Source organism: Emydura macquarii, unplaced genomic scaffold, assembly GCF_026122565.2.
Source record: "Emydura macquarii macquarii isolate MOO-44397 ecotype Brisbane River unplaced genomic scaffold, CSIRO-AGI_Emac_v2 contig_1305, whole genome shotgun sequence".
Classification (NCBI taxonomy): domain Eukaryota; kingdom Metazoa; phylum Chordata; order Testudines; family Chelidae; genus Emydura; species Emydura macquarii.
In genome coordinates this window covers 1,914,024-1,937,813 of record NW_027131442.1, presented here as the reverse complement: position 1 = coordinate 1,937,813, position 23,790 = coordinate 1,914,024, and the positions used below count along the sequence as shown (strand labels likewise).

Here is a 23,790-nt window from a genome sequence, read left to right as displayed (position 1 = left end):
GTTTAGAGCTCCCGCAGATCCAAGAGAGGCCTGAGGCCGCCCCTTCGCCTTGGGAATGAGAAAGTAACGGGAATAAAAACCTTTTCTCTGTTCTCTCTCCTCCGGTAGGTCCCGAAACACTGGGCCTGGTATCTCGGGTGCTCCTGGCAGGACTGCCTCCTTGCAGTCTGCGGTGTGTAAAGGCCCAGTGAGCGTAGGATGGCCCTAGAGTCCTTTAACCCGTGGAGCTTGGTGTCTGTCTGTTCTGAGAAGAGTGCACTCCCATCGAACGGCAGGTTCTGTATGGACTGCTGCACCTCCTGGGACAGACCAGTCGACTGTAACCATGAGCAGTGGCACATGAAGATCACGGAGGCCATCGACCCGACGCTGCCTGCAGGGCAGTCCTGGCCACTGTCTTGCCCTCCTCAAGGAGGGTGGTAAAGTCTGGTGCTTGCTCCTGGGGCAGAGCCTCACCGAAACGATTGAGGGAGTCCCCAGAGGTTATAATTATACCTCCCTAGCAGCGCCTGTTGACTCGCGAGTCTAAATTGCAGGCTCACTGTAGAATAAATTTTCCTCCCAAACAAATCCAATTTTTTGTCGTCTTTGTTTTTGGGGGTTGTGCCAGGTTGGCCCTACCGATCCAGTTCGTTGGCAGCCGCCACTACTAGGGAAGACGGGGAAGGGTGCATAAACAAGTACTTGAATGCCTTAGTGGAGACATGGTACTTCTTCCCTGCCATTTCAGAGGTTGGTGGTAAGGAGAATCGTGTCTGCCACAGGGATCTGACCACCTTGAGAACCCCTTCATGGACTGCTAGGGCGACCCGGGCCGGCGCTGCAGCTGCCAGCACATCAAAGAGGTTGGCCGATGTCTCTTGAAGCACCTCAGCTTCTAGTCCCAAATTTGATGCAACCCTCTCGAGGAGCTCTTGGTGGGCATGAAAGTCGTCCAGGGGAGCTGAGGGCCCTGCCGTGACCGCCTGGTCCGGAGAGGAGGAAGACATCCCCCTTTGGTTGTTGGGAGACCTCAGCAGATGTGCCCTCCAGCGGGTCCGACTCTGCGTCGGAGACCGAGCTGTGACTCTTGGCTGGGGGCACTGGGGCCACAGACTGTTTCCCCGAGGATCCTGAGTAAGGTCCCGACCTCCAGGTCGATGGGGCTGGCTAGGGTGGGGTGCTGATGTTTCACCCTCCCCTGCGGAATTGGACTCACTCTGATGACCAACGATGGCCTGATCCTGACTCTTTTCCTGCTGAGCGGTGCCAAAGAGAGCGGGATTGGTATCTGGCCTCCCAAGACATCCGGTGCTCTGGCAACCGCTGCCCCGGCGATGGGAAGCGGGATACTGATGACCGGTGCCGGTGATCCCCACACCGGTGCCGAGCCAGAGAAGCCCTCTGTCAGGAGGAGAAGCGGGAGCAGCATCACATCACAGGCGAGTGCCTCAGTGCCAAAGATTGGCAATGGCACCGATCATCTCTGAGGGAGCGTTGCCGGCAAACAGGTTTTGTGCCGTGAGCACACGGGCGAACTCAACTGTGCTGGGGAACACGACCGGTGCCGACCATCTGCTGGACCTCGATCGCGATCGGTGCCGCCCAGCCGAGTCTAAGGTCCTGGGTGCCGGTGACCGGGAACGGTGTCAAGACGCCGACACTGAATGCCCCTACTGATGGCGTTCCCTCTCCTGCGATCTGACTGGTGATGTGGAACGCACCCTTGGAGATCGGTGCCTGGATGGAGGGGACTGTCTCCTCAGTAGTCTGGCTCATGGGGAGGCACTCCGAGGCTCCAGAGAGCTGTGGAACCATTGAGGTGGTCCCATCGGGAGCTTCCCTTTCAACGCCAGTGCTGTCTTCTCCTGCCCCGTCCAGGGCAAAGGGGTCGGAGGCAAAGGCAGTACCATTAAGTCTCTCGCTGACTGAAATGCCTCCGGCATCAATGGCACCATGAGCTTCAAAGGGCCTCTTCCGCCCCCTGGAGTCAGAGGAAGTTCCCTTGGGGGACTGAGGGCTCTAGGTGGTGGGCTCTGCTCCTGCGGAGTCTGCTCAGCCTGATGGTGTGACAGCCCTGCACTTGACCCCGCTTCCTTAGCCTTCTTAGGTGCGGGGGCACGACCCCTCTCTGAGCGCTGTTTCTCCTGCTTTCTCTTTGACGGCAAAGCAGAAGACCGGTGCCGTGGAAGCGCCCCTCTGGCACCAAGGCAGTGCTTGGCACCGAGAGGGAGCGGGACAGCTCCAAGGCTGGTCTTAAAGTGGCCTCCATCAGTAGGGCCTTTAGACGAATTTCCTGATCCTTCTGCATCCTTGGCCTGAATGCCTAGCAGATCCGGCACTTATCCTTCCTATCCGATTCCCCCAAGCACTTCAAACAACTATCGTGGGGGTCGCTAAGCGGGAAGGGCTTGCTGCAAGTCTTACTGGGCTTGAAGCCCAGAGATCAGGGCATGCCCCGCTGCCTGGCGGAGGTCCCTAATGGCACTAAACTTTAACTATTACACTATTTACAACCACTTATCTATAATACACTAAACTAATTCTACATAACTTCTTAAGAATGCTTAAAACTAAAACGCTAAGAGGCACTTGCGGATTAAGCAAGCAATGAACGCAGTTCTAGTAACTGTCAATGGCGGAAAGAAGGAACCGAGGGGGCGTAGGGCGACGCCTTATGTACTGCGGCTTGTGCGCGGGGCTCCAGAGCCAGCCCTACAGGTCCTGCTAAGGGGAAAAAAAGTTCTGGTAACCGTGCATGGGGGCCCACATGCACCTATAATGGAATCGACATGAGCAAGCACTCGAAGAAGAAATCGAGGATACCAACCAGGTCCGTACTTTGGCGCAATCCTGTTGATTCACGAAGAGTGGACGCAGAGTCCTGTCTCCTAAACACAGCAGGAACAAACAACAGCTCACAGCTTTCTTGCTCAAAACTGCACACATTTGCTTCTCCTGCCAAGTCTGTGCCCAAGGGCCTGCCTCTGGGCTACGAGGTGGTTTTTCCCCCAGCCATGATCGTTGCCATCATGAGAGTCAGGGGTCTGTGTCCCCCCTGGGTCCCTCTTCACACCATGGAGGTTTGAATTTCAGCGCGCTGTCTTCGCTGAATGCTTTCTCCAGCCAAGGCAATGAACACTGAGGCCTGGCAAGGACGCCCCGTCAGCTACAAACTCTCCTCCTCCAGCCCAAGTTTTCCTGTCCCATCTCATCCCACCACAAACCTGTGACCGCTCCTACTCCAGTCCCGCCCGCCTCTCGCCTCACTGCATGGGGAGGCCCCACACCAGTCGATGGCTCGGCTTTTCTCCACTGCAGACAGGCGCTTGTGTACCTAGAGCCAGCCAAGGGGACATTTATCTGCATGGTGTCCTCTATTCCAGACCCTCCACAGCCACTCTGCGCCCTTCCATGGCTCAGGAGGCAGAGTGGGACGGCTGGGGGGAAGAGGAGTCCAGCCAGTCAGAAAGTGCGTGGAGTCCTTCATTTAACTCTGGAGCTGCTAGCAATGAGGCCTTCAGACCCTCTAGTACCACGAGTTGCTGCCGAGCAGCCACTCCCCTCTGCCGAGATATAGCCCATCACAGGAACATTCTTCTGGGGGGCGCAGGGGGCCTGGCACCTGCTTGCGCCTCCTGGCTTTGTCCTTTCAGGGGGCCTCCCTGTGACCGTTGAGAGCTGCACTCGGGATTGCCCTAAGCATCCAAACAGGGCCGAGGCAGCAATGCCTTTCGAGCGCATTCCCAGCACTCCTCTCTCTCTGCTGCAAGGGCCGGTGAGATGGTGAGCCCCGCGCCCTCCTCCATCCTCACTGACCATGGGAACTGCACATGCTGCTCTGCCACAGGGTACAAGGGCAACTCTGGAAAGGGCTCGTATTTCTATCATTCATTACGGTAGGGCCTAGGAACCAGCTGAGATCAGGGGACCACGGTGCTAGGCACCATACAGGCCTCAGAGACTTTGTCACGAGATGGAGAGAATCCGTAAGTGCACTCTGGACTTTACAGAGGGACCTGAAGCCAGAAATCCTTAGGGGCATGGTGGGGCATTGGTGGCCCGATCAGTGGGGCACAGCACCCAATCCATGGGGCACAGCTGCCCAGTGTCTCAAGTACTTGCTGCCAAGTTAGAGCTGTGTATCTTCTGCCAGCTTCCCTGTGCCACTGGCTGGCTGTGCAGCGCAGCTGCTGCAGAGGACTTCACAGACATGCTGGGAGTTGTGATGGCAGCTGCCTCAGTGGCAGAAGAGGGGCTCTGCAGAACTCAAGGCCAAGTTGCCCAGGAAGAAGTTAGAATGCAGGAAGCCAAGCAGCAGGGCAGAAGCAGCCTCACTTGATTCGGTTTATACAATACCCTGCAACAGAGAATGCAGGAGACGGAACAAACCTCAACCCCGTCGAGGGGCTCCGGGTTACTCAGGGCCAGGCAGGTCTGGTTTGGTCTCGCGCCGTGGAGGGCTCCAGACACTGTCATGGATCCACGGCCCGTCCTGTGCAGACAAACGCCCCTAACAAGTCAGACCATTGTACCTGCAGTCGAGGAAGGCGGGGCTTCTACCCAGCTCTGGCTCTGGGGTGCCCCCCCCATCGGATGGGTGCTCCCTCAATCCACACACCTGTTAGCCAAGCTAGAAACTGAGCCTGGTCTGGCAGTCTCTGAGGACAGGCACAAAACGCCACACACACACACACGACCCTGCGGGGACCAGGGATTCAAACACAACAGGGAACTGGCCCAATTTGATACCTGCCCAGCCAGCTCTGCCTCCCGCAACCGAAAGTCTACACATGAATCTGAGCCCACCCCCAGCAGTCAATATGCATGGGCCGCGTCATTGGCACTGAGGGTTTAATGCTGACCAGGAGGGCCTGGGGAAAGCAGCGTCTCTCCGATTGCCAGGACTGAGGCCATCCAGAGCTCTGCACACTGGCACCAGTGCTGCCAGCCAAGCGGGAGTCAGCACAGCTGAGCTAGGACAGGTGGGACCTGCTCCCTGCTGCTGGCACCATGGAGGTGGTGGGCAGGCCCATGCAGAGCTTCCTAGGTGCTGCCCAGGACAGCGCGCGGCACTTCTGGTCTGGAGAGATTCTGGCTTAGCTATCGGCAGCGAAGGCCAAGCCAGAGAGGGGCCGGCTCCCGCCCTGACCCAATTGTACACGGGCAAAGGAGGGCTTTTGGCCAATACGCCCAAGGCCCCAGCAGCGGTTGTAGGTCTAGAGCACCCCCAAACCATCTGATGGGTGGGCGAACAAAGCAAATCATCAGCTCTGCCTCACCCACCTCCCATGCTCCGAAGCCAGACCCTATCCCAGCCAGACACCAGGAAAGCAGCCAGTCCATTCAGAGGCAGGACAGACAGCTGGGTTGATACATATGCTGATGACCCAAGCCCCCGGAGCTTCTCCAGCAGCCTCAGACCCATTATACAAGACAGAGACTTGAACCTCCCCCAATGCCCCACACAGGGCTCAGGGACGCAGATGGGGTGTAGCTCCCAGAGAATCAGCGTGGACCCTTCACCACCACCCAGCTCTGCACACCGACGCAGCTATGCCAACCTCCGTCCCACTAGCCAGCTCTGAATTGCTCCACAACGGCAGGCTCCCATCTAGCGCCGCAGCCGTTCCAGCGCCCGAAGTGCCAGTGGGTGGCTCTTCCCTGTAGAAAGCAAACGGAGTCTCCCAAGAAGACACCTATTGCTAATAACCCTGCCATTACCGCTGCTGGGCTCCACGGAAAGGAAGGAGCTCAGCATGGCGGTGACGCAAGCGGTGCCCTGCCCGCTCCAGTCGCACTCTGGAGCTGCTGACCCCTGCCACGGGAAGGATTAGCCCACGCTGAGCAGTACACTGGGTGTGCCAGGCTGCGGCTCTCCTTGCAGGGCTTAGGCCCAGGAAGCGTCTCTCAAATTACCTGCTTCCCCGATTTCAGGAGTCTCTCGGCCGGTCTTGCTAGAGCTGCGGCTGGTGGACTCTGGGCTGGCAGCCCCGACAAAAAGCTTCCACTTCCCTGGCTTGGAGGCCAGCTTGGGCGCTACATCGTGGGAGGCTGACTGGCTCCCTTCGGAGAGTGGGCTGGAGCCTGAGACGCTGCCATCTCCCTCCTCCAAGGCTCGCAGCTCCGCCTGCCAGGAGGACAGAAGCAGGGTGGGTGGGTGGGGAGATTTGTAAGGGAAGGGGGCAAAGCCTCGCAAGGAGCTACACCCCCGCTGATACACAGGGAGGTGACATCATGACAGGGGGTGGCCAGGCCAAGCCTGAGTGGTGCTGTGACCCCATGTGCCATGCCCAGAGCGGGGAGCCGGGCCCAGCCCTGCAGGACAGGAAGTGCACATATGTAATGGCAGGTCACAAAAAAAAAAAAAAAAAAAAGGCCAAGTGCTGTTGGTGGGCTCTGCTAGTGAAAAATCAAGGAATCACTAGACCAGATTGTCAGGGGCCCGTCTGTCCTGGAAATTGAGGAATCCACTGGCAGAGGGCACATCAGCCTGGCACAAGTGCACCCATGGTGAAGAGGGGTGGAGGAGGGGGGGCTGGGGCAAAGGCAATCCTGAGAAGGCCCCCAGGGGTGGGGGTGGGGGAGCAGTCCCTTTTCCCAGAGGAGAAAGACCCTCTTCAGAGCTTTCCATCCACTGACCATTCTCTCTGACAGGGAATGGACGGGGATTCACGAAACATGCCCCCACAGCCAGATTTCTATGTGCAATGCTCCAGCCAATGCTGCTCCCTGCTTCAGGAGGCTCCAGCCCTGCTTCCTAGCACAGCGCTACTCAGGCCTGGTCTCCACTTCACATTTCCATCGACCGAGCTATGGCGCCCAGGGGAGTGAAAAACAGCCTCCCTTCTCCCTCCCGTGGCTGTGCCGATCTAACCCCCAGTGTAGAGGAGACAAGGTGGACAGAAAAACACTTCTGATGACCTAGTTACTGCCGTTCGGGGAGGGGGAGATCCCACAGTGATGGAAAAATTCCTTCCTCCTTCTGTCGCCGTGCAAAGCGCCTGAACCACTGCGCTACGGTGGCACAGCTGCAGCACCGTAGCTGCGCCACTATAGGGCCGACATGGCCTTGGGGTCATGCTGCCGGAGGCAGCAGCAGGCTGTGACACGCCTCTCTGGGCGCTCTGCCCCATAGATGATGGGGGGACAACCCCTAAACCCCCCACTCAGTCTCCGACACAAACCACACAGGGGCCGGATGGTGAGTGCGACTAGGTTTTCTATGGGCCGCCTCGACTGTTAACGACATGTGGGTTCCCTCCAACAGCCTTGATAGCCCCGTCCCAGTCACGGTCCCAACAGGAGCCCAACGGCACCCGCCTCCTCCCCTCTCCAGCGGTCGCTTACCTTCTTCCTCTCCAACACCATCTCCAGCTCAAGCGTGTCCTGTTCTTCCTCCTCCTCACTGCTCTCTCCCGACTGCACCACGCTGCACAGACCCTCCTGGGAAGGCTCTTCCAGAGCATCCTTGGACGGCTCCTGCTCGTCAGCAGCCGCTGCCACACCCTCTGCGGCTGTCTCCTCTTCCGGCACTGGCTCAACCTCCTCCTTACAGATCACCTTCCTCCTCCAGCGCTCCTCTTCCTCCTTCACCACCTCGGGCACCAGCGGAGCCAGCAGGGACGCCGCCACTCCCTTCTTCTCCTCTTCACTGCTGGAGAGGGCCTGGACGCCTTCATTCACCTCCTGTGAGACAGACAGGAGTCACGGATTCTCTCCTGCTCCAGAATTGCCTCTGTCTGACAGCCCTAGGCCTCCCAGATAGTGGCAAATGGAGGAACAAGCAGCATTTCCCGCAATGAGGCCTATTTCCCAGGCAGTGATTTGCAGCAATCAAGGAACTGCCACACGAAACGAGCCCACTGCTCCAGGAAGCCCAGGACCCTACCTCCAATACCGGCCAGGACCAGACGCTTAGGAGGAAGGTGCAAGAACCCGAAGTGGACAATTCTGGAGTAATGCGCCTCTATGGAAAGTATCTCCCTAGCCCCGTCAGTGAGAGATTCAATCCTGCATCCTACCAAGTGAACATCCAGCGTTACAATATCCAGACAAATGACCAATTCCTTCTGGGACTCTCAGAGCCACTGACATCCAGGGTGCACTGTGGGCCTGTGAGGCCCAAAGATCAATGATACAGGGTGTATGGATACTTCCTTTTAGCAAGGGACTCACTGTCCCTGAGCTTGGCCTGGGGGAAGAGGCTAACACGAGCGTCTGACCCTTCTCCTCTTCCTCACCCCCACAATGTCCTCTCTAATCTGGACAACCACAGCCTTTGCAATCTCTTCCAATCATGGTGAATTTAAAAAACAAATTTTTTTAAATGATTTTTTTGTTTAAATCCCCCCAAAATTGGATTTTTTTGGATTTAAATCAGAGTTTTTTGATTTTTTTAAAAATCATCAATAAACTACTAAATTTTAGGATTGTTGTTGTTCTGTGCTTATGTGATGATGGAGCTGGGCCAAGCAAGGCAGAGTAGTTAAGACACGGTCTTAAAGACACAGAGACAAAGGACAGAGGCAGAATAGAAAGGAACAGTGGAGTGGACTGGAAAGAAAAAGGGAAGACATTATTCAGTACACACACAGCTTCCTATATTCCCCCACACTTTAATGCATCTTTTAGCCAAACACTTGTCTTCTCCAGGAATAAAAGAAAATGTTGAAGTTGCAAAATACTTCCATAACAACCATTTTGCTTCAGCTTCACTGAAGAGAGCAGGAGGATCCAAACTAATTCTCCCTCAAAATGTTCGATGGAATACTGTGGTTGATTGTTTTGAACAATTTATTAAGAACTGGTCTATTCTCATAAAACTTTGTGAAGAAAACCATGATAAAATAGACGGAAGTATCTCATTCGAAGTATCTAACATTAAAGAGGAATGTAGAGGATATGCTCAGTATACTGAAGCCTACATCCATAGCCGTAAACAAACTTCAGAGAAATTGTTGCTGCACTGCTGATGCTGTCGAAATTTGGAAGGCACTTCAAGAGACATTGAAGAAATACTTCACCAGAAAGTGAAACTGCAGGCAATAAAGAAGTGAATAGATCAAGCACTAACTCCCCCTCATTTTCTTGTGAACACTCGCAACACCAGATATAAACGTAGATGCCTAAGGGTTGGTTTACACTAACCTGGAAATTCAGCAGCAGTCGACGGAAGTTATGCAAGCTACGCAGAGTAATTTGCCTAACTCACGTCGACTGCTTTCTGCGCACGGTTTACATTGCTACTTGAGGGGGTGGACTTACTCAGTCGACTTCCTGATCGATTAAGTGGGTCTCGCTGACTGCTCAATTGATCCAGAAAGATCGATCTGGCGGCAGCGAATTTGCCACCGTCAGTATAAACGTAGCCTAACTTCTGAAGATGATACTGTCATGGCATGGGCATCTCAAAAATCACTCCTCAGTTATGTCAGTCATAATAAATTTCAGGGCTGGAGTGGAACCATTGAAACAGTACATGTTTACTGATGATGTTTTGAACAAAGTCACTCCCTGAATTGGTGGAAATCATTAGCCAGGCACCTTGAAACAAAAGTTCTTTCAGTTGCTAAGCCAATTTTTCACAGCAGTAGCTTCCTCCGCAGGCACAGAGGGAATATTTTCATCGTTTGATATTATTCACTCAAAGCTAAGAAATCGACTGGGAGTTGAAAACGCATGAAAACTCGTATTTCTGTTTCAGTCTATGAATAAAAATGACAGTGGGAGTGGGGAAGATGAGAGCTAGTTCTAGAAGTTTTAAGGACAGCGTATGTGTAGTGTTGTGATGACTTGTCTGTTAGAGTTAATATAATTTGAAATTTAAAAAAAAGAAGAGTTTAAGGACAGCCATCAGCTGGCAACTCAGGAGACTGTTGCAACTGCAAATGTGAAACATTCTTAGATGTCACATAATTTAATTTAATAAAATATAAGTGCTATTGTGTTTGTGTGTGTGATTTAGTTCTTACCATTCCTACCTAACGTACTGCTGCTGCATCTGCAGCTTGACACAGGTAATGAGTATTATGTACTATTTCCTAAATTAATAAAAATAAAGTTATCTAAAAAATTACACAAAGCATACCCTCCTAGATGTTGTAAAAAGCTGTATTGAGTGGTAAATTAACATGTTTTAGTGATCAGATTTGCACCATCATTATAAGAAATATGTGAAGAAGTATCAGTGGGAAACTTGATTTAAATCAATTATTTTCTCTTGGTGATTTAAATCATGATTAAATCCATCGTGCTGCCCAGGGACATTTTTCCAGCCTCTGATCTCTCTCCTTGCCTGTCTCTGACCTGTTTCCTTCACGAGGCAAGGGATCCAGAATTGAACACCGTCCACCAGGGGAAGACGTCCATTTAATCCATCGGGGCGCTAGAGGATGGTCAGTAGTTTTTATCCACTCCAGTTGCCCCCGATGCCCAGAACGTCCTCCCTGAACTCCTCCGTCCAACAGCAAGCCTGCCCTCCTCCAAACTACGCCTCACCCCCTCTCCTGCCAGGGACATTTGAAAGGGGAGACAGAGTGCAGATTGAACCCTTCCCACACACAAACCCCAGGTCACATTCAGTGAGTGTCTCAGGCAGCGCGTTCAGAATGGATCACACGCTTCTCTGCATCATCAGCCTGGGAAATTCATTGCCACAAACTATCAGCCAGGCCAAGAGTTTGGTAGGGTTAGAAAAAGGAGCAGGAGTTTCTATGGAGGGCAACAGCCAGTTATTGGAAGAAGCCATCTCTGGGAGGGCAGGGTGCCCATCACTGCCTTGTGCAGGGCTCCTGGCGCCTTCATTGAAACGGAGGCTCCTGGCCATTGTCCGAGACAAGAGGGACCCCACTTCGATCTGGTACAGCAAACCCTGAGGTCCAACCTTCACAGTGACCCCCCCCCCCCCCCACCTGGCACCATCTTACCCCCCGGGGCAGCTCCCGAAGCACGTGCTGAGCGAAGGGCACCCAAATCACTCCCGTTGCCCTCTCTGAGTCAACACAACTCCAGCAGAGGAAGTGGCAGTCTTTCTGCCCTGCTAGCCAGGCCACGTACTGCCCACTGTTACACTTGTGCTAGCCCCGCAGAGGGGATCACAGCAGAAGCTACCAGTGCTGGCAATGTGCTCGGTACGGCAGGATCCACCCAGCAAGGCAATCCTTGTCTCCGAGCCTGCACAGCCCCTCCACCAAAGCCAGTTTTCATTCTGGCATCCCCAGGCCGCTCCAGCGCACAAAGAAGAGCGGAGCATGCCCAGCTGGCGCTCTGAGCCCAGGTGGAGTTTGCATGGCTGGCAGGTCAAAAACTGAGCACCTTGGGGCCCTTTTTAGAGCAGAACGGAACTTGGGGCATCCATCGAATCGCTAGAGCAGGTTTTGGATGGAGAGCCTGGCCTCAGAGACACCCAGCTGCCCAAACTCAGTCGATAGCTGAGGCCCCGCTTGGCTCTCTATCTCTTTCCTTCCCTGAGCAGAGGACACGGCCCATCTGTTCCCTGGAAGGCCAGGAGCGAGGCCAGCCTGTGGCGTGACAGAGCATCTCACTGAGCCATCCTGCAGAAACCAATGAAGGGGGGGGACTCCCACTGACCTTCTTCACCTCTCGCTTGGGTAGGAGAGTGCCACGAGCAACGCTGGCAACAGCGACCCCTTTCTCCTGAGGGTACAGGTCTGCAGCCACCAGGAAACTCCCATCAACAGCTGGAACAGAGCTAAAGAGGAAAAGCAGGGACTGCGATGAGCCCATACGAACAGGCACATCAGCGCACCCCGTCCCTCAGCCACCATCCCCTCTGGGCGCCAGGCCCCATGACTGCCGGCCTCACCTGGACTGATAGTGCTGCAGCCCCTGGACCTGTGTGGCGAGGTACTGCGGCAGCTCCCAGGTCACCTCGTCACTCTGTGTGTTCCAGTAATAGTAGCAGCCAGTGTTCTCGTCCCAGACCTCCCGCCAGTCTCCCATCTCCACTCCCACTGGGGGAAGAAAATCAAAAACCTTTGAGTCAGCAGGCTGCCCGAAGCCCACACCCCAGCCCTCTCCACATGCCTCAAGAGACAGGTGCGCTGCTGCTGGCATCCCATCGTCGGTCCCTGCACTTGCCCCACGTGCCAGCCACTCACCAATAGCCCTTGGAAGACACAAACCTGTGTGTGTCAGCCACTAAAGTGCCATTCTTGGGGCTACAGCACAACATTCATCTTCTGACATCACAGCTAGAGAGCATGGCTGTTTCCAGTCAATGAAAAGGACACAGGGGCTGGCGTGCTGCCAGGGATGAAGCCTCCCCTGCCCTGGCTGGAATAGCTGCCTGCACCCCCTGGGGCATACGAACCCAGCCACAGACCTCACCTCCTGCCAGCGAGCACTGGGTGTCATACTGCCACTCTGCCGGCTGGGCAGAGCCTGTCCCGTTGGCCGTAGCTGTGGGATGGCTCGAGGCAGACTCCTTGGGCTCGGGTCGCGGCGGAGTCGGCGGGGGTGCAGAGGCGGGGGCAGTGGATCCAGCAGGCTGGGGTGGAGCTGTAATGGCATCAATCTCCTTCAAAGACAGAAACGTTTACAAATGAGTTGAAGCCCCAGTTTTGGACATGCGGAGAGAGCAACTACTAACCCAGGCAAAGTCCTCCAACCTTGACAGCCCCGGAACCCTGCCCCTGCCATCTCCTTCATCCTCTGCCCCAGCAAAAGCACAGCTGCCCACCTTTCTCCTGGTCATAAGGGTGTGAGATGTTCCCTTTCGACCCCAGATCCCTGCCAGCTGGGCCCTGGCTCAGAACAGGACGGGATTCCTACTCACCGCGAGGAAGTTTGCCAGTGTGCTGTCAATGTCTGTCGAATTATTGCCATTTGCATCAGTGGATGGCACCGGTTTCTCAGGTGCCTCTCCCTCCTCGTCGTCGCTGTCCGCGTACGCACCGAGCAAACACAAGCCACCTAGGCAGAGGAGAGTTACCAGTGAGAGTGCTTCTCCACCCACTGCCGCCTGGGTTTAGAGCAGAGGACAGATAAAATATTTCAATGCGATCTGTGAAACAGCCACCGGCCAGGCTTCTCTGGGCAAACTCCGAGTGCCAGACAAGGCACACTCGGCCATTCTGAAGACGCAGAAGTGAGCAGAAAGAACTCCGGTTCCTTTGGTTCCGAGCAACTGAACACCACGCGTACCTGGCTTCCAAGTTACGGCCCTCTTGCCAGTTCTCACTTCTCCCACCATGCACACAAGGCAAGGCAACGACCCGAAGTACACAGGAAGCATTGCTGAGCCATCAACACAGCCTGCTCCCCTCAGATGCTGATCATTACCCATAATGTAGTACAGGATCGGGATCTTGTGGCACTGGACACTGTACAGACACACTGTCGTGGTCCCGGCCCCCGAAGAGCTTACAACATCATTTAAAACCAGATGTAACTTCGCAACCATGAAGGCTAGAAGCTTGCTGTGCAGAATGAAAGCCCAATATGCTGTGCAGGCCCCACACATCCCTGCCAGCCCTTTGCTTTGGAGGCTGCAAGCTCACAGGGTACTTCCTCCTAAGCACTAATTCAGGGGAAGTCTGGAATGTGCCAGCACTGTAAGATTTAAAGTTTATGGAGGTAATTGTTCTGAGGAGCACTATAAATCCGGAAAGCCAGTTCCCTACCCCAAAGTTTTAGGCGTTTCAGTTGTTTTAACTACTGAAGAAATGTGTGCAAATAACAAAACATATCTAACACCCAACAGATTGCTGAAATGCAGTAAGTTAAATAAGGCTGTAAGCATCGGCCTGCTGTAAATGAAAAAAGCTCTGCCAGCAACCTTCTCCCCTCCCAGAAACCTTTGTGCCAAGAAAGAGCCATTCCCCCCAGCTGCCATCAGAGCACACAGCTCGGGATTCCAGCCTGGGGTGCTTAGTTCTGTGATGCACACAAAGTCCCAAAGCCAGCTCCCCGACGGGCCCTAACAGTGAGTACAGAGGGGAAAAACAATTGTATCCACTCCTTGTTTTGCTTCATGATGATTGCTAACAAGGAGCCTGAGGAGTTTCTTCTACTCGCTCTTCATGTTTGAAAGTCCCTGGAAAAACAGGCTAGACGGAAGAATCTATGGAGGACTAGTGGAGTTGATACTGAGGCCTGGTCTGCACTAGGGTTGTATATCAGTATAGCTGTCTCCCTCAAAGGTGTGAAAATTCCATATCTCTGAGAGATTGATCCATAATGACCTAACCCTTGTGTACACAGAGCCAGGTCAACAGAAGAATTATTTCATTGACCTTCCTACCACCTCTTGGGGAGGTGGATTACCTACGCTGACGGGGTTAGAGGTAGCGTCTTCACTGTAATGCTGTTTTAAGCATAGACATATTCTGACTGTGAGAAGGGATTTTTATTCAGGCAGTTTGAGACTCGGAGTTACCAAGTTACTCAAAGTTACTCAGGTTGGAACAAATTGCTGGGTAAAGACTCAACACCTCCACACAGGGCCCAAGCATAATTTTTTTGGGCCCAGTACAAACTTGTAACATGGGCCTCCCCACACATACCCATGGGGGTTGCAGCCTGGGCTGGGCCCCCCAGAGCCTCCGGTAAAGTGTACCCTTCCCCCCATGTGGGGGCCCTGCTTCCATATCATCAATTAGGGCCAAGAAAGATCACAATCCACTCAGTCCTTGTCCATACTAGCACTTATGCCAGCAAAACTTTTGTTGCTCAGGGGTGTGAAAAAACCACACCCCGCCTCCCCCAGAGCAACATAAGTTTTGCCCGCATAAATGCTTGTGTGGACAGCGCATAGCTACCACCACTTGTTTAGGTGGTTTTATTACGTCACTGGGAGAAATCTCTCTCATTGACGTAATGCGTCTACACAAGTGCTCTTATAGGAGCACAGCAGTATCGGTACAGCTGTGCCACTGGAAATTTTAGGTGTAGACTAAGCCCTGAGTCATCTCTGAAATCCTTCAGTGCAAACAGGAAAACAAGACCTGACATCCTGGAGCCTTCCAAGGAAAAGCACAAGCAGGAGATGCTTGCTTTGAAAGATCCTTTAAAGCTTCCTTCACACACAGACAGAACAGGGCACAAACACCTCGTCTTGACTTTTGCCAGTGGCCTTCCAACAACTGCACTTTGTGCCTAGCGCCTCCAGCGCCAGACATCAGATGCAGACTTGGCTGTTTGCCCTTAATAACTGCAGGCTGAACTAAAGGCCAGAGAGAGCAAAGGGAGAAGAAATGCCCCACCTACCTGTTGGCTTGACAGCTGTAGGTCCAACAGGCGCAGCCATCTGGGGCGGGTTTGGAGCGGTTCTGGGAACCTCCCCAACCACCTCGGGTTCATCTGGGCGAAGGAAGGAAAAGCGACAGTCATTTCAGTGGCTCGCATAGCGCGAAGAGCCTCTGCCACCAAAGGAAGCTGGGGAAACTCCCCACTCATTTCCCAGTAAGCACTGCGTGGGGTACTTCACTGCAAGAGTAATACACAAAGAGCAGCTTGATGCACTCCCCTGGGACCATCACTGCAACTTGCCCTGCGGAAGCACTCGCCCCAAACAATTACAGCCAAACCTCAAACACAATGCGAGTGAACCTAACAAGCAGAGGGAAGGGGGGAGGTGGAGGAGAGTAATGAAAATAACCTGCAGCCACGCATGGCAGCAAGGGGCCGTGTGCACAACCAAGCAGCTCGGAATCATTGCCAAGTTTTCTCTTTCTTAAACAAATAAGATCAGTGCCTTTCGAGACCTGCTTAAGGCCAGCCATCGTGGGTTGGCTGATTGCTTGTAGGCAGCTTGTTTTAAGGAGAGAAGTGAAGGCAGAGGAGGTGTGACACACGGCCAGTTGTGGGCTTGACCCAAAGCGGGAAAAGGGACAGCTCATGCTCCTATTGCTGTTGCCGGGGTGGAGCCAACAAGCTTTAGGGGCTGTTCTGGGGGCAGACAGCAACCTCCCCATGTAACCACCCTATTCTGTGCCCCTGAGTAGCTCCAACACCACCACCACTGCGCTGCTAATCTCTCCAAGGAATTTCCCCAGAGACCAGGCTGCTTAGTCACCTACTAAACAGGAAGCCCCCCAGGTTTTGCTGAGAGGCAGATCCCTGCTGTGCAGGAGCCTGGAGCACCGGCCCACCATGGAAACTCCCAGAATGCTATGCCACTGATTCCTGGCTCGCACCCAAAACGATCAGGAAGCCTAGGCCTCCCTTTCTGCACTTGGTCCCTTGTGCTACTGCACTGCACGTGTGGCGGCCATTGGCGCCGTATTTGTTTTATTAAGTGAATTTTGAGATCTTTATTTTTCCTCTCGAAGCTTCTTTTAGAAACAAATTCAGGAAACTGGCAGGGTGGCCCACTCCACGGATGGACAAGAATCTTTCCTTCCCTTCTACCAGATACCAACTGGTGTTCCAGTGAGGCACCAACCAGGCACTGATAGGACTAGGAGTTGGGGTCTGCCAATGGTGAAATTATCATTGCAAACAGGGCAGAGCACTAGAGCAGCCGTCTTGTCAGTCTGGGAAGGCACAAAGTCTGTGGAGAGGGAGGCTGAGAAATGCAAGAGAAGACAATAGTCTCCACAAGAAGGGCAGAATGGTCTCCTGGGAGCATTGGACAGGGCTAGATACTGTTTTGTCAGTGACGGGACTGTTCTGTCATGTGCACCCAATTCTCCAAGACCTGCTACAGCCACTGAGAGTGACTGAATCAATCTGTTACCCAAGACTGAGCCTGCTGCTGCAAAGCAGAACGTGCTGTAATTAAATCTGTGCTGGGCACCATCCAAGGTCAGATGCAAGTAACACAGCAAGCACAAAAAAAAAAAGAAATAAACTCAGCATGTAACATCAGTGCTATCCTTTCCAGGACCTACCTCCACAATCTACAAACCCTTTGCTCTCAAACTAGAACTGTCACTAAGCAACTCCAAGATGCCATGCCAGTGTTATGTGGAGAATCCAATCAGTCATGGCAGAAGCAAAGGAACCTACTGCGATATGGGGGCTGAACAGACAACCCAGGAAAGTTTAACACAGCCAACCACCCCAGCAGCTTCCACTCTTATTTGGGAATGGCAGAAACAGCCCATACTGATCAGAAAGCCATGGGTCCAACAGTAAACAAAAGAAGGCGTAAGGAAAAGCCCTGCAGGCCTGCAATCCAATAAAGGAACTCCTGAATAAATACGATGCACCAACATGCTACCAGAGATAACCGCTGGTCTAATGGCTCAGGGTATCAAACTTTTTGTATGGGTGACCCCTTCCACACAGCAAGCCTCTGAGTGCGACCCTAGCACCCATGGGCTCCCCACTCCCCCTTCATCCCTAACCCCAGCACCCTCCCCTCCTGCACCAATCTGGGGAAACAGACCTGCATGCACGGAGCAGCTGGTACTGCTGCTTGAAAGAGAACTGGATGCAGGGTGCCCTGGCGATGCTTCTCACTCCCCCACCCCACAACCCTCTAGGGGGGGCGCTGAGAAACTTTGGGGTGGGAGGGGTGAGCATTATTTGTGTATCACCACTTGCCCACCCGCCCCATGTTCTTTTACCAGGAAGAAGCAGGGAAGCTCACAGCACTGTGCCTGGTCGGGGCTGAGGCTCACAGTTCTTGCCCCCCACCTAATCACATTGCGACCCCCAGTTTGAGAACCAATGCATTAGACTGTATGGCAGCACTCAGCCATTCAGGTTGAGACCAAAAGCCCTGTGCCCATCACTCTGCCAGCAAGGGCCACAATACACAGGTAGAACAGATCCCAGCAGCCCCATACCCACTGCCTTGCCAGTGATGGCTAAAATACACATACAGAAACACACCCAGTGACCCCGTACCCACCGGCCTGCCTGCGAGGGCTACAAGGCAACACAGAAACTGTCCCGAGCACAGGCCAGGGGCAGTTAACAATCACCTTCCGGGGTTATTCCAACCAGCAGTGGAACAGCGGGAAAACACTCTCTGCCCACTGCTCATCGGGGGGGCACGGACTTCAGCTGCCCTTAGTTTCCCCAAACCTTGTGTGTGTTTGTTTCTTGCCCTTACACACTGACTTCACCAACCAGCGATTGCCCGCCTGCCTGTGTCACGAAGCGCTCGGGACTAAACCACATGTCCCCCCCCCCCCCCGGGAACAACAACCCCATGTAACCCCCCGCTCACGAGGCTGGCCGGGCCAGGCGGAGCTCCCAGCATCTAGGGCCAAACTGACAGGCTGAGGGGACCCGGGGGAGAGCCCGCCAAGAGACGGGCAGCGCGGGTGCTATCTCTCCAGGACCGGCCGCGACAGACATCGCACCAGGCAGGGCCCCGGGCCCCCCAAGAAACAGGAAAAGACCCACCCCCCCACACAGCGCTGACACCCAGCGAGACCAGCACCTGCGGCTGGGGGGGGACCACAGTCCGCACGGACCAGGGTCGGGGCAGCACCGCCACCCGGGACATCGCCGCCGCCCCCCCCGGCTCATACCCCGCCCGCCCCCCAGGGACACCCCCCGAGCGTCCTCCACCCCCCTCCCGGCCGGCCACGGCCCGTGCGGCCTGCCCCGCGCCCGGCCGCAGGCCCCAGGCTCCCGTAAGCAGGCGCCGCCCGGTCCTTACCCGCCTCCGAGCCTGAGCTGGCGTCGGGCGGGGCCGGCCCGTCGCGGGCGGCGCGGGGCCCGGGCGGGGAGAGCTGCAGGATGGGCCGCCGGCCCGGCGCCGCGCGACCCTTCTTCCCCATGGCGCGCGGTGCGGCCTGGGCCGGGGCGGGGCGCGTGACGACAGCGCGCAGAGCCCGGGTGGGAGCGGAGCGGAACGGAGCGCGCGCGTGCGCGGATTGGAACGCAGAGCGGGTGACGTGAGCGAAGCGTTGTGTTCAGCAGGCGGGGCGTGGCTGGGAGAGGCCGCGAGCGCTTGCGCCGGGCCTGATGCTGACAATGGGTCAGAGCAGGAGCAGGAGCAGCCGCCGAGTAATACAGGCGGAGTCAGTGGCGGTGGGAGCGGGCTGCTGCCGGCTTCCAGCTCCCTCCAGAGCCGGGACATTTGACCCGTTTGCTGCAGGTGTTTCGACCCCAGGCCTCTCCCCGAGGCAGCGAGCAGGGCTCTAGTCTACACGCCCCTGCCCTGCTTGAGAGCTGGCCGTAGCAGCAGGAGTGGAAGCCAGCCCGGGAGTGGGAGAAGCCAGAAGCCTAGGCCGGCGAGCCGGGCTGCCTAGAGAAAGCCCAGGCACATGAGCGGATGAAGCTAGGTCCAAGCTGTCATGGATCCGCAGGCCTGGGGCTCTTGAACAGCCTTTGGGAGGGACCCGTTCAGCGTGTCGGCCCCCTTAGGGTCACACTCACTAGGGTAAGGGTAAGCCAGCTGGCTTCACCGCCTCCTGGGACCGGACCTCAGAGCCTTCAGCACCCCTGCTTCATGCCGTGAGCTCCCTGCAGCGAGCCCCCCTAGATTGGACCCCGGAGAAAGACTCGCACACCCAACGGGGGCAGGACACCCCCCTTCCTTGATCTGCAGTGACTCTCAGCCAGCGCTGGAACAGCTGGGGGGTTTGTTAGCTGTCTGAACACAGCTAGGAAGTCCTTCGTTACCATAGAGAACGGAAAGTTACAGCATGGTCCGTCTGCGTCAGTCCAGACTCAAGCCCTCTGACCCCTCCTTAGTCCCATCGCAGGCCAGAACTAAGCTTCTCCCTGTCTCCAGCAGCCCCACACTTAACAGCCCCACCTGGCCTCTCCCCAGTCCTTCCTGCTCCAGAGCTGATCACACCCAGCTGGCTTCCTACAGAGCTGGTGGGGCCTCCATGGTTATTTGTTGCTAGGTGCCAAATGTCCAGGCAATTGGAGTGGCCATTATCTTCTGGGGCTCTCCATAGGCCTGGGGCCCTATGCAGCTAGGCACCAGTCACGCCTGTATCTCTGGGCTTCTGTAAAGTGCAAACAACCCTTTCCCCTCCACCTAGTTAACCATGTACCACATAGGGGAAACTGAGGCACACACTATTAATCCAAAATATTATGAAAACTCCCTCCGTCACACAAGCTCCCCCACTTCCCTGGTTAAAAGAAGGGTTGAGCCAAGCTGCACGGAGAACATGAGAGCCCAGGCCCAAGGAGATGGTCTGCCTTGAAAGCAGAGTCCTTGACTCATTGTAAGTCACTGAGGATCATCAGCTCTGAGCCAGAGTGTTAGGGTGCTTCCTTCCCAGGGTCTCTCAGTTCCCAGACACATTTGCAGACAGAAAGCAGCAGGCCAGAATCCGAAGTGGAGGCAGTGCAAGAAGTTTATTGGGGCTAAATAAGCAAGCATGAAGCCATAACTATATTCCCCTAGAGCTTCTTTCCCTCCCCCCCAACCAAAGCTCTACACACCTGTAGAGCTCCCTCATGCTCTCCTTGGCTTGCTTATTCCTGTAGTGCCCACCCTGGTACCACTCATGGTCATGTTCCATTTTGGAGGGTCTTGATTCTAGGAAAACAAGGTTACTTACCAGTAGCTGTTGTTCTTCGAGATGTGTTGCTCATATCCATTCCAGTATAGGTGTGTGCGCGCCCCGTGCACAGATCCCCGGAACTTTTTTCCCTTAGCTAGCCCTGTAGGGTCAGCTCCGGCACCCCCGGAGTACCGCGCTCATGCCGCGGTACATAGGGCGCTGCTGACCCTGCAGCCCCTCAGTCCCTTCTTTCTGCCAACTCTGACAGTGGGGACAGAGGGTGGGTTTGGAATGGATATGAGCAACACATCTCGAAGAACAACAGTTACTGGTAAGTAACCTTGTTTTCTATCTTCGAGTGATTGCTCATATCCATTCCAGTATAGGTGATTAAATAGCCAGACCTTGGAGGTGGGTAGGAGTCAGCGTTGAGCTACTCTCGCCAGTACTGCTCTGCTGAATCCTGCATCCTCTCCCGCCTGCTGCACGATGGCGTAGTGGGACATGAAGGTGTGGACCAACGACCAGGTCGCTGCTCTGCAGATGTCCTGCAGGGGCACTCCTCCCAGGAAGGCCGCCAATGAGGCCTGGGCTCTGGTTGAGTGCGCTGTCACAGCTCCTGGAAGCGGCACTTTCGCCCGCTCGTAGCAGGTCTTGATGCAGGCGGTGATCCAGGTGGAGATGCGCTGGGTGGAGACAGGTGAGCCCTTCATCCGGTCCACTACCGCCACGAACAGCTGTGTTGACTTCTGGAATGGCCTGGTCCGCTCGATGTAGAAGGCCAGAGCTCGTCTGACATCCAGCAGGTGCCATCTCCGCTCCTCCTCCGAACCGTGTGGTTTTGGAAAAAACACGGGGAGGAAGATACTCTGGTTATAGTGGAACTGAGACACCACCTTGGGTAAGAAGGCTGGGTGGGGCCTCAGCTGGACTTTATAGAAGACAGTGTAGGGGGGCTCTGATGTTAAAGCTCTAAGCTCAGAGACCCTCCTAGCCGATGTAATGGCCACCAGGAAGGCTACCTTCCAAGACAGGACGAGTAGCGGGCATGTAGCCATAGGCTCGAAGGGGGGTCCTGTCAACATGGTGAGGACCAGGTTTAAATCCCAGGGAGGCACCGGGTCACGGACCTGGGGATACAGCCTCTCCACCCCTTTGAGGAACCTAACTGACATGGGGTGGGAGAATAGTGAACGCCCCTCCATCGGCCTGTGGAAGGCCGAGATAGCTGCCAGGTGCACTTTCAGGGACGCCAGTGCCAGGGCCTGGAGCTTTAGGTGGAGTAGATACTCCAATATCGCCTGTATGGGTGAGGTGGACGGGGGACACCTCGGGATTCCGCCCAACAAGTGAAACGCTTCCACTTGGCCTGGTACACGACCTGGGTGGAAGGTTTCCTGCTGCCCAGCAGAATACGTTGGACCTGCGCCGAGCAGGCTCTCTCTCCCTCCGTCAGCCACAGAGTCTCCATGCCGTCAGGTGGAAGGAGTCCAAATCCGGGTGCAGCAGGCGACCCGGGTCTTGTGAGAGCAGGTCGAAGCGCCTCGGAAGTGGGAGCGGCGTGTCGATAGACAGGTCGAGCAGCATGCTGTACCAATGCTGTCGTGGCCATGCTGGCGCAATCAGTATCATATCCGCTCTGTCCCTCTTGATTTTCAAGAGGACCTTGGGCAGGAGCGGGATGGGGGGAAACGCATACAGGAGGGGCCCCGTCCAGTCTAGAAGGAACACGTCGGAAAGGGAGCCCAGCTCACAACCTCGGAGCGAGCAGAACCTCGGGCACTTCCTGTTCCAGGACGACGCGAACAAGTCCAGTTGGGGAACCCCCCACTTCTGGAAGATGAAAGTCACCACCTCCGGGTGCAGTGACCAGTCATGTCGGGGTAAGAACGACCTGCTGAGGCGATCTGCCTCGTCGTTCCTGACCCCCGGGAGGTGAGAGGCAGAAATGTGAAAACCGTGCCTCACGGCAAAATCCCAAAGACGAATGGCTTCTTGGCAAAGGGCCGATGAGCGTGCTCCCCCTTGTCTGTTGATATAAAACATGGCCGCCGTGTTGTCTGTGAGGACTTGAATTGTCCTGCCTCTCAGGAAGTTGATGAATACTTTGCAGGCCAAGCGGACTGCTCTGAGCTCCCTGACGTTTATGTGGAGGGCTTTCTCGTGTATTGACCATAGCCCTTGGGTGCTCAGGTTTCTGCTGATGTGGGCTCCCCACCCGTTGTCCGAGGCGTCCGTTATTAATGTCACTGAGGGAGCCAGGTCCCTGAACGGAACACCTCTCAGCACCTCCCCTGGGTCCTTCCACCAATCTAGGGAGGACAATACCTGGGCGGGAACCGTTACTACTTTGTTTAGTCTGTGTCTGGCCGGTACATACACTGAGGCCAGCCACCCCTGGAGAGACCTTAACTTGAGGCGAGCCAGCCTCACCACATAAGTACATGCCGCCATATGTCCCAACAGCTGAAGGCAATGCCTGGCTGTCGTCGTGGGGGACCTGTGGAGATCATTGATTATGGCGGTCATAGTCTCGAACCGGTCTGAGGAAGGAAGGCTCTGGCCTCTCGTGCATCTAATATGGCCCCTATAAACTCTATGCGCTGCACCGGAGTGAGAATAGACTTCTGCTCGTTGATGAGCAATCCCAGTCTGGTGCATGTGGCGCAGGTACAGGCTAGGCTGTCCTTGACATGGGCCCTGGACTTGCCCCGGATCAGCCAATCGTCCAGGTAGGGGAAGATCTGGACCCCTTTGCGGCACAGGTGGGCCGCTACCACTGCCATGCATTTTGTGAACACTCTTGGTGCGGATGAGAGGCCAAATGGCAGGGCAGAAAACTGGTAGTGGAATCCAGCTACCATAAACCTTAAAAACTTCCTGTGGTCTTGAAGGATGGTTATATGAAAGTACGCATCCTTCAAGTCAAGGGCGGCATACCAGTCCCCTGGATCTAGGGCAGGAATGATGGAAGCTAGGGAAACCATACAGAATCTGTTTCGCCTGATAAACTTGTTTAGGCGACGTAGGTCCAGGATAGGTCTCAGGCCTCCCTTGGCCTTGGGGATTAGAAAATACCAAGAATAGAATCCCCTTCCCTGTTCCTGTGTAGGAACCTCCTCTATTGCACCCAGCATGAGGAGGGAATTGACCTCTTGTATGAGGAGTTGCTCGTGATATGGGTCCCTGAAGAGGGACTGGGTTGGGGGAAAATGTGGGGGGGAAGCTGTGAGCTATAGTGCATAGCCCCTGCGAACTATGCCGAGGACCCATTGGTCGGTGGTAATAGCTTCCCACTCGGCTATGTATGGCCGGAGTCTGTGTTGAAAGGGTTTGGGCTGATCCGGGGGGGAAATAAGTGTCGCCCTCATGCACCCCATCAAAACTTCTTATGGGGTGCACCGCCCTTGTTAGGGCC

General features: G+C 55.1%; 1 protein-coding gene across 4 annotated transcripts in view; it reads right to left on the bottom strand.

The window, feature by feature from the left end:
* FNBP4 (formin binding protein 4) overlaps nt 1–18,683 on the bottom strand; it is a 31,258-nt gene extending 12,575 nt beyond the window's left edge. For all 4 annotated transcript variants that reach the window (XM_067550657.1, XM_067550660.1, XM_067550659.1 and 1 more), the window contains exons 1-8: nt 18,563–18,683; nt 15,211–15,303; nt 12,779–12,915; nt 12,331–12,520; nt 11,807–11,954; nt 11,572–11,692; nt 7,330–7,668; nt 5,899–6,109 (exon numbers count right to left, since the gene is read on the bottom strand). In XM_067550657.1, coding sequence (XP_067406758.1) covers nt 5,899–6,109; nt 7,330–7,668; nt 11,572–11,692; nt 11,807–11,954; nt 12,331–12,520; nt 12,779–12,915; nt 15,211–15,303; nt 18,563–18,683 — 1,360 coding nt within the window. The remainder of the gene's footprint in view (nt 1–5,898; nt 6,110–7,329; nt 7,669–11,571; nt 11,693–11,806; nt 11,955–12,330; nt 12,521–12,778; nt 12,916–15,210; nt 15,304–18,562) is intronic.
* Nucleotides 18,684–23,790: the final 5,107 nt, after the last annotated feature.